General features: G+C 32.7%; 2 protein-coding genes across 2 annotated transcripts in view; one reads left to right on the top strand and one right to left on the bottom strand.

Annotated features, from left to right (window-relative positions):
- Nucleotides 1-381: 381 nt before the first annotated feature.
- Nucleotides 382-3,176, top strand: LOC140047189 (E3 ubiquitin-protein ligase PPP1R11-like). The gene is made up of 3 exons (XM_072092054.1): nucleotides 382-524; nucleotides 815-917; nucleotides 1,310-3,176. The coding sequence occupies exons 1-3, from the start codon at nucleotides 465-467 to the stop codon at nucleotides 1,462-1,464; spliced, it is 318 nt and encodes a 105-aa protein (XP_071948155.1). The 5' UTR covers nucleotides 382-464; the 3' UTR covers nucleotides 1,465-3,176.
- Nucleotides 3,177-4,600: 1,424 nt separating this feature from the next.
- Nucleotides 4,601-10,705, bottom strand: part of LOC140047757 (uncharacterized) — a 40,966-nt gene continuing 34,861 nt past the window's right edge. Inside the window, exons 42-47 of the mRNA XM_072092792.1 lie at nucleotides 10,133-10,295; nucleotides 9,028-9,204; nucleotides 8,437-8,535; nucleotides 6,995-7,126; nucleotides 6,230-6,451; nucleotides 4,601-6,085 (exon numbers count right to left, since the gene is read on the bottom strand). Of these exons, the coding sequence (XP_071948893.1) occupies nucleotides 5,966-6,085; nucleotides 6,230-6,451; nucleotides 6,995-7,126; nucleotides 8,437-8,535; nucleotides 9,028-9,204; nucleotides 10,133-10,295 (913 nt within the window). The 3' untranslated portion in view covers nucleotides 4,601-5,965. The remainder of the gene's footprint in view (nucleotides 6,086-6,229; nucleotides 6,452-6,994; nucleotides 7,127-8,436; nucleotides 8,536-9,027; nucleotides 9,205-10,132; nucleotides 10,296-10,705) is intronic.

The following is a 10,705-nucleotide window of genomic DNA, read 5'->3' as shown; positions in this document are numbered from 1 at the left end:
TTTAAAAAAACAAACAAAAGTCATACTTAGGTCATGGAGTAATTTGCTCCATGCTTAGGCTATTTCAAGTTTTTCCCTAAAAGATAATGCTGTTGAGCCTTGTTTTTGATAAAAATAAAATTTATAGAAGAAACTATATTTTACTTTTGGTTTCCTTTTTCTCTTTTTTTTTTTTATAATATGAAGGATATGATTTAAAAGGTATGATGTACTTTTAAGCAGATGTAAATATTTTTTATAAAGATTAATTAATTTATGCAAAGTTTTTTAAATATTCATAAAATTTAAATTCCACGAACACATATTCAAATTTATTTCCTTTTATGGGATGGGGTGGAGGGGAAAATTGTAAAGCGCCATCTATAAATCGAAATATTTGCTGCGTCAACTTTTTTTTAACAAAAATAAACAACATTGTTTGTTGTTGTATTTTTCTTCCTTCGGATAACGTCTGCTTTTAAAAGATGGCTAGTTTGACAGCACCTACTGAAACCATAACTAAAACAGAAGAACAACAGCCTTCAGTACGTGAAACGCGAATTTTATAATTATGTTAGGCTAGGCTCTATGCCAAGCTAGGCCTAGGCCTAGCCCTAGGCCTTCCTAGGCCTAGTCTAGCCTAGGCCTAAATTTAATTAAATACTCCACATGGAAGGTGGTCCAATACAAAACATGAGGTCGTTTCGGCCCTCTGATCTGCATAAATGCCAATAAGACACACACGAAAGAGACAGCCTACAGATAACGAATAATTTAGATAAATTCTGAATATATGCTAAATAAGTATAAATTATCTGTTTTGTTATCCAAAAAGCCATCCGTTACTTTGAAGTTAAGAAAACCAAAGTCGGACAAAAAAGTTAATTGGAAAGAAGGTACAGTTGACAATGAAAACATGGGGAAAAAGAAATCGAAATGTAAGTATTTATGTTTCTAGGCCTATTTCCTTCCTTTGTAACTTGTAGATTTAAATTGGGAGATGCCATTGAGTGCCAATATAGAATGTTAAGAGTACCTCATATAAAGTACTATTAAAAGTACAACTTAGAAAAAAACCTACAGTATTTAATCATGGAATGAATGATGTAAATACAAAATGTCATATTTAACTAAATAAATCTAGATATAGGCTCCAATTTCTCCTATTTAATATTTTCAATGGCTCGGCCTACTACCACTATATTGGACATGTCTTATATTTTCTTACACAATTTAAAATTCTGGTTGGGAGTCAATTTATTCCAGTAAACTTACTGTAAAAAAAAACTGCTAAAGCATTCTATTGATTAATATTAATTATCTATTTAAGGTTGTTGCATCTATGAAAAACCTCACACATTTGATGAGAGCTCGTCAAGCAGCGGAAGCGACGATGACGAAGAATGTAAAATGTGCAAACACCAAAAAAAGGGAAAAAAGTCACATGAACATGAAGATGACATCCATCAACCAAATGAACATTGACATTTATACCAAAAAACATGTTAAAATGATGGTATGCTAGTCAACAATTACGTTTGAACAATGAGCATTAAAAATGTCATTTAAAATATGGACAAACTGAAATTGCAAAATGATATAAAAACATAGAATATTATTTTGTATTTATAATACACAGAACTCAACTAAAATGGATGCTTTTTTAAAATGGATGCTTTTGGTAGAAACACTCACATCTGCAAAATGTAACAACTTGTAACCAGGTTTGCGTAGTGTAAAGACAATTTATAGAAAATTTCATGAGAAAAACATACCAACAAGAGACCTGTGTTTTTTTTTCTGAGATGTTCCGAGTTCTTACTGCGCATGCATGTATTGCCCTGGTATTAATTGACCAATCATAGTAATCAAATAGCGCGCAACTATTCTTTCCTCCTGAGAAAACGTGTAATAAGCCTGGAGATCAAACCTGGTTACAAGCTCTTACATGTTGTAACAATTGATGCAGATGTGAAAAGGGTATTAGACCATGTGCATATCGTACCTGCTACAGGAAGCAAGCTAGCGAGTTTCTCCAAAGTGTTTTTGTATGTTCGTGCAATAATATTGTCATCTAGTGTTGTAATGGGCTACTTGTCAATGTCATGTGATAATTGCAACTGATGTCAAAGTTCAGTCTTAAACTGTTGTAATGTGTCAAGAAGAGGAACTGTTGTGTATAAAATATGCTGTGTGTGTGTTGATAAAATGTACTGTAGTGAAAGAAATATTGTAAAGACGGCAATGGTGTGCGCAGTACTTACATAAGTTATTGATGTGCAGTTGTAAAAGACTAGATGAATTGATATAATGTAATATATCCAATAAAAAAATGATCTATAATATGATATAATGTATGATAATTTCATATTATAATATGATATAAATAAATTTACAGCCACTGAAGAAATTCGAAACCACTCGATACATAATATTAGTACTTACTTGTATGAGTAGTATGAGCCAGGAGGCTTGGGTACAACATTTGTGCAAAAGTAGGGTTGGGATTAAACTAAAAATTAATTAAGTAACAGTGTATCCTAAATTTTAATTAATTATACTTTGTCATATATGTGTGCAGCATCACTTCCTGCAAGAAATATTCTGTTATGCCTCTTTTTTTGTCAATGGTGGCTTGGTGGTTAGCGTGCTTGCTTTCCAATCCAAAGTCCGGGGTTCAATCATAGACCTAGTGCCAGGGTTGTAACTCGTGACTCTTTTTAGTTTATAAGCACAATAAACAAATTGGAAACAAAATTGTAACCTTCTAATTTGGGCAAAGAGTCAGATTTTTATATATCTGAATTCAGGCATCTCTGAAAAGCAAGGGATGGGGTTGTTTGTTCTAGTTTCATAGAATATAGGTTTGAATAAATATCACCTCTGCATACCCTACAATGTCATGTTAAATTGCAATTTTTTTTAATGATATTTTATAAGTAATTGTGGTTTTAAAAAAAATATTTTATAGAAGACTGTACCAGGGAGGGGAAGTCCCTCAAACTACATTAGGAGGTGTATACAGTGTACAGTATATTGTGTTGGATAAACAATAAAGAACAATAATATTGAAAGCACAAACACTTCTTGTTGCATTGTATCTTGTTTAATTAATTTCATAGTGGAGAATCCTTATGTTTACAAGTATATTGTAGTAATGTAATATTAACACAATACAATTCAGAAACAAAACTGCACAAATGCTATTTCAAATGCGTGTGAAACCCATAACCTTAAATACTAAACTTAAGTCACTCCCTTTCTGGCTTGCATTCGAAAATGTCAATGCAAAAGATAACATTGGACAACATCATTTTGCAATGTTATCCCCTTGTCAATACCATGGTAACATCTATGGTATTATAAAGCTCTGTCTACACTATTAAAGTGTAATGAGACAAAAAAGTGTGATATGCCCAAATATTATTGTATTGATATGCAACATCATGTCTATATATGGGCACATAACCTTTGACAGTGTAGACAGAGCTTTAGACCATAGAACACATTCTTAGCCTATGGTAATACTAACTACTAGTAATAGGTCTATTGAATAATTTGATAAAGATACAATTGCTGTTAAACAGTATACACAGTTTAAGTTAATAACAAAATAGGAAACTATAAAATTAAGTTACCTCTTTTCAATCCATAGATCTTCTTTATAAATCCAATAAAATAAATCCAGTAAAATAAATCCAATGAAATAAGAAAAGAAAGGTGGAGGATGAGATAAGGTGTGTTACTGTACACCACCACACTGTAACTGAACAGGTAGCAGAGAGTAAAACAAAAGGAACAAAACACAATAGAGAACAGAACACCTGGCCTGGAAATGCAAATTAGCAAGAATATACAGGAGGGATAGTAAATTAGAATATACAGGAGGGATAGTAAATTAGAATATACAGGAGGGATAGTAAATTAGAATATACAGGAGGGATAGTAAATTAGAATATTACAAGAGGAATAGTAAATTAGAATATACAGGAGGGATAGTAAATTAGAATATACAGGGAGGATAGTAAATTAGAATATACAGGAGGGATAGTAAATTAGAATATACAGGAGGGATAGTAAATTAGAATATACAGGGAGGATAGTAAATTGGAATATACAGGAGGGATAGTAAATTAGAATATACAGGAGGGATAGTAAATTAGAATATACAGGAGGGATAGTAAATTAGAATATACAGGAGGGATAGTAAATTAGAATATTACAGGAGGAATAGTAAATTAGAATATTACAGGAGAAATTGTAAATTTTAAAAAATACAGCATTCTTTCAGTGAATTTAAATAATATATAATTTAGCATAAACACTTTCTATATTAGACAAATATACATGTTAAAAATGTAAATATTTACAAACACTGTACACACAATAGATGCTATAAAATTGATATATAACTAAAAAAAACCTATCTGGCTGAATACTGATATGCAGTACAAAATCCAACAAGTTACATTATTTAATTAATGGGTCACTTTTATAACAAATACCAATATTTAATCTAACAGTCCAAATTGGGATTTGCATAATAATTATTTTAAATTCAAAATTTGTGATAATTATTTGCTTTTTGGAAAAGACAATTCAAGCATAATGATCAATTGATTGTATTTTGTAGTCTTACAATTGATAAACAACCTACAAATTGTTTTATTTTAAATACCTTTTATTTTTACCGTTGTTTTATTTTAAATACCTTTTATTTTTACCAATTGCTTTATTTTAATTACTTTTTATTTTTACAATTTCATTTATTTCACAAAGGTATGCATGAATATCAAATACCAGTAGCAGTATGTACAAATAAGAGAAATTGAATTCATTCCAATCAGTATATCTTACAATGACACATCATTTACCTGGATATATATCATATTTACATTATATTTACTGAAATCAATTACAAATTTTCATTATAAAACTTCAAAGATAATTAGTAACACAAGTGTCATATATGTTATAAATATTGAAAATACCAAAAATTTGCAAGAAATTAGCAAGTTTTATCAATCTAAAGCTGTCTACACTATTAAACTATGTTGTTTGTGAAGTGTGATGTGCCCAAATATGGTAGTACCTGTATATGCCATCATTATGTCCATATATGGCCACATCACATTTTTTGTCACATAAAGTTTGATAGTTTAGACAGAGTTTAACAATCGTAATGCGACAGTTTTCCTGACATTCTTTCTTTAAACTGTTTCAAGAAAGGGTTGGCTGTATAGTGTTAAAACATATATTAATTTTTTCGCAAGTATTCTCAAATGTACTTAGTATAAAGTACAAATTACGTCAGAGTAGGGCAAAACATCTAATTACTCAACTCCCTGACGCAAAACTACAATTACAAAACATATATTGCTCTTAATAGAGGCGTCCCCTTAATAGATGTGTCCCAGAGGAGACGTGGTTCTACTTTAATAATATATAATAATAATGCAACTACATACAAGCTGATGGCCTAATATGTCCAGTTTTCCAGTATCTGATTGTTAGAGAGTTTTTTATTGGGGTACTTTGTCAAGTATATGGTAGTCGACAGCAGCTACAACCATTGAAAGGTGTGACATCATAAGTTGATCGATTTCACCATTGTGTTTCAGATGCATAGCCATGACATTTCCTGTTTGACCTTTGTAGGTCAGATGTATAACGTTGCTTGATGTGCTCTGAACATGGATAATTATAGTTTCATGCCCTGAACATGTACATTTTTTCTATTCAGTTTGATCTTTGTCTCTATTGGTTGTCTGCTTGATGGACACAAATTGATGGGCCCTAAACATGGATGATTTTATAGTTTCATTCCCTGAAAATTCTATCTGTTCAATTTGATCTTTGGGTCTATTGGTTGTCTGCTTTAAGAAAACAAATTGATAAGCCTGATAATTATCTGTTAAGTTTGATCTTTGTCTCTATTGGTGGTCTGCATAATAGACACAAGTTGATGGGCCCTGAACATGGATAATTATCTGTTCAGTTTGATCTTTGTCTCTATTGGTCGTCTGCATAATGGACACAGGTTGATGGGCCCTGAACATGTAAAACAGCAGCACACATGTCCACAGTTCAGGAAAAGTATGTTAGACTAAAAAATAACAAATCAAAATTATTATTATTATTAAAAGTTCCAACTTCAATTAAATATACAATGTACACTTTTGTTCTAAATTAAATACTGATTATTGGCTTTTCTAAAAAAAAAAAAAAATTCAAATTCCAAAACACTCACGTTATTCTCCAAGCACACAACGCATTCAGTGTTGATATGAACTGTGACTTCCGACGGAGCGAGGGCGCCAGCAGCCGATTCAATCTCTTCAGGTGGTGCGGATGGCATAGCTGATGCTCCTTCAATTTCTTTGGTTTTCTTCTCGGAAGTAGCTTGCTCGGCCGCATAGTCATCGATAGCCAATAGGATGGCTTTACGAAGATGAGGTTCTCTTACGCCAATCTAATAATAAAGGTACATAAAGGTAGAATTGTGACGTTGTTAAACGTATATATTGCAATTATTAGTTGCAAGAAATAAAATGACAGACGACTATATGAGATCAATGAGAGAGAGTGTAACTTTATTCCAAAGCATTCTGGGAACTCCTGACTGTGACGTCATACACACATATATTGGATATAGATAGATATGTGACATCTCCCTTTTTCTTAAACATTAACAACAATCGTAATAGATAGATATGTGACAAGAATGTCATGAGAAAGGCTGTTAATCTTCACACACATAACCAAATGCATTGAGCAAGACTTGAGCCATGGACACATATCACATCAAACACACTGACTGTCTAACAACTAACCTTTGTTCTAAACAGCTGGTGGATATAACATATTATGTTGCCTTGTCCTTTTACAAAATGATTATTATGCATGCATGGTCTCCTTGACAAGTATTGCAACATTTACCAACCAAAAATCTATTTAAATTTCAACCTCACAATCATTATGATGAAAATGATAAATGAAATGGATGGTGACTTACTGTTTTAAGAGATTCATCGTCCATCTGCAGTAAGCTCTCAATTGAGACATGGTTCCTGGCAAACATTGGGATATATATAGTAGCAGCCGATATGTTTAAGATATTTTCCACGGCATACTCCAAGTTACTTTCCTGATTCAACAAAACAAAGGGTTGTAACTCACGACTCTTTTAAAGGAAAGGAACACCCTAATATCTTACCTAACTATTATAAAAGTAAACCTACCAACTTAATATTCAGCACAATTTATGTTTAAATCGGATTTGTAGTTTTCTAGTAAACAGGATTTTAAAGCTGTTTTCAAGACATTTGAAAATCGCCATCTTGTGCTCATGGCAGCCTGTTTGTGACGTCAGATACGGCCGACGAAAATTTTAAGATTCGCGGTTGCATTCAGCGCTTCTATTGGCTAAGCGAATCCGCTAATATGATTGGCTAATAACGCGACATGTGGTCATGCAGGACGGCGATGACACGGTCTGAGCATGCGCTGGCTTGGTAAACAAACCTTCGATCGATCTTTTCTTCTGCAAGCCAATTCGTAAATCTTTCAGCTATTGTTAATCTATTGTTACTTTTATTGCCTAGCTGTTTCAAACGGGATTTGGTAGGGGAATTAACTGGCAAACCTTCCAAACGGAGGCTGTTGGTTGACGATGCAGTGTCTACTTTATTTTCGTTCAACAGGAGTTCTAGGCCTAGTAAGGCATACGATACACTGGCCGAAAGTACACCATTCTTCGACGGCTTGTTATGCTCGAGAATGTTCTTCTTCTCTTCTTTTTTCCTCATCAGCACGATGCAAAACTAACTCTCTTTCTGTATATTCTGGTTCCAAATTTTCTGAATTATAAAAACTCCAAGCCATATTCCGAAAATATTAGGTATGTTAGGCTATTTAATTGATTTTATTTATGGTTATCCCGCACTTCCATATTGAAATACTGTACTATGACGATGGGCGCTTGGATTTGCTTGAATGCGTCCACCTAATCTGACGTCACATAATTGCTCTTAACCTGTCAAAATGGCGCTGTTCAATTTCAGATATGTTGTCGTTTAAAAGTCTATTTTTTAACTAAATTGCTTACTATTGTACCTTGAACCATTGTAATCATGTTTTTATTACATTTATCTATAAGCACAGTGGCAAATTTAGCCCAGGGTGTTCCTTTCCTTTAACTCACCACTTCCTAAGCCTCAAATGAGACTTAGATTATAAGCACAATAAATTAATAAATAGTTTATCCATCCTGTAATTGGTGAGTTACTCGCTGTTGGATGGGTATGAAATAAAAATATGCAATTTGTTTTTTCATGTTCTAGGCCTCACAACATTTTGGGATATTCATTTAATTTACTGTTGTACTCATGATTTTATTGTTTTAATGTTACAACATTATATGTATTGTGCGACTATAGTTTAATAAAATCAACTAACCAAGTTGATGAGTGACTGTGGTTTACGATCAAGGAGTCGTTGGAACTGAATTAACCAGTAATCTTGTTCATCATCTTCGCGTCTTTTTTCCATTTCCTCCTACAAATAAAAGTAAAATTATTTCTTTTGAAAGATGGAATTTAATGATTATTTCTTTTAAACTAATACTGTACAGGTTATCCATATGTAAATTTTAATCATATTTTCGTAACTGTCAATGTATCAACAAACTTTAAAAGACGACTTTTAAGCAATTTCATGATCAAAAATAATATTTATATATATTTTTACAAGTAAGAGGTAACTTGATCGTCTGTTTACTGTGCTCGATACCATTGGTAGAGCTAGACATAACTCAACAATAAAAAATTGGTTACTTCATAGCGACAAATGTGTTTCATATGCTAGCAGGGCTAACACACTATTACCAGGTGAAAAGTACAAACATAATATTTGTCGTTTAGTAAATACTATGAAGTATTACAAGTTTTATTTTTGATATATATACATATATTTATTTGTTTGTATTCAAATTATATATTTGCATATTCCTCCATTTAACTACTGTATCTATGTATTTATGGTACGTACTAATCTCTTCTTAAGTTCAAACTCTCTGTTCTCTCTCTCTAGCATCAGTTGTTTCAATAAGCATGTCAAATCTAGCCTCTTCTGCTCCAAGACTGCCTGCTCAGTGTCTGCCCTGGCTGCTGCCTTCTGCATCTCAAACATAGTTAAGTCAGCTAGCTGCTGCTCAATTAACCCAATCTAAAGTGGAAACAAAGTATTAAGTACACACTTAGTCTAATGGCTTAAAAATCTTAACACCATCCTTCAATCCATATCTATGGAAGCAATAAAGGTGTGCTTCATCAATACCTTATGCCTGCTTCTTAATAATCCTAGGTCATGCAGTGCCAGCACCATGTTTGTAGAAAACCACATTTGTTCCTTCTATGTCCTACAGTGTAATGTGGTGTATGGCATGTTGTGCAGGTTGGGGAGGGCAGGCAATATGGTCACAAAATGCATTTATGATTTTGCTGTTCAATCATCCAATCTACATGGTAGATGGATGAAGCTATTGAATTAACCACGTGACTATTTGGCGTCGGTGTAATTTGTTCTTGAGCTATAGAGAAATTTGTACTTTGTATTGTTTTTGAAATGTAATTATTATTTTAAGACTGTCAGGTTAGGAACTTATGTTGGTTTGTTTAAAAAAAATTTTAATTTTCAATGAATCTATAACAAATCATTAATAATAAATATTTTAACCCACTTTATTATTTAAAAAAAAAATTCCACACTATTAAACAGTACATAACAGGACATGAGGCTTAGGTAGTGATGCTGTCAGGAACTGTGACAGGATTTGAACCAAGAACCCTGGGATGGGTAAGCAGACATGTCAACCAGAATTGACATTGATCAAGAGTTTACTACTAATTTATGTGCAGTAGACATGTGCAACAAATAACACCACAACCTTAAAATGCAAAAAAAAAACACCTTGCAAGTAAAGCTGTCTATATACACTATCAAAGTTTATGCGACAAAAAAATGTGATGTGCTCATACAATGGACACGATGATGTCATCACTACTATATTTGGGAATATCACTACAATATTTTGTTTGTCACAAAAACTTTAATAGTGTAGACAAAGTCAATATTAAGTGGATATTGTCTTCACCTCTCCAGTAAGTCTCTTGTGCCTGGCATCTCTTCCAACCATCAGGGTCTCAAAGGCCTCTCTCTGGAAGGCCTCTTCCTTCATAAGTTCTTGTACAATACTTTGTTGGTTAACTTGTTTGGCATTTAACATGTGACCAAGTCTTTCAAATGCATCATTTTCACTGAATAAAATAAGTAATGTTATAATACAACAATCATTAAATACCTTTAAAATCCAATTTCTATATATTGATTTAGTGACCACTGAACTCTAAAACTCTAACCTTGACTGAGCCTTCCTCATAATATCTTCTTTATTTCTTTCATAAGCCATTCGTAACTTACCTTGACTGAGCCTTCCTCATAATGTCTTCTTTATTTCTTTCATAAGCCATTCATAACTTACCTTGACTGAGCCTTCCTCATAATGTCTACTTTATTTCTTTCATAAGCCATTCGTAACTTACCTTGACTGAGCCTTCCTCATAATGTCTTCTTTATTTCTTTCATAAGCCATTCGTAACTTACCTTGACTGAGCCTTCCTCATAATATCTTCTTTATTTCTTTCATAAGCCATTCGTAACTTACCTT

The sequence above is a fragment of the Antedon mediterranea genome, chromosome 4 (genome assembly GCF_964355755.1).
Source record: "Antedon mediterranea chromosome 4, ecAntMedi1.1, whole genome shotgun sequence".
In the NCBI taxonomy this organism is placed as follows: domain Eukaryota; kingdom Metazoa; phylum Echinodermata; class Crinoidea; order Comatulida; family Antedonidae; genus Antedon; species Antedon mediterranea.
This window is presented reverse-complemented; position numbering and strand designations above follow the sequence as displayed.

Coding starts and splice junctions, on each gene's coding strand:
- LOC140047189 (XM_072092054.1), top strand. CDS start 465: ATGGCTAGTTTGACAGCACCTACTGAAACCATAACTAAAACAGAAGAA. Junction 525..814: donor CAGAAGAACAACAGCCTTCA/GTACGTGAAACG, acceptor TTATCCAAAAAG/CCATCCGTTACTTTGAAGTT. Junction 918..1,309: donor GGGGAAAAAGAAATCGAAAT/GTAAGTATTTAT, acceptor TATCTATTTAAG/GTTGTTGCATCTATGAAAAA.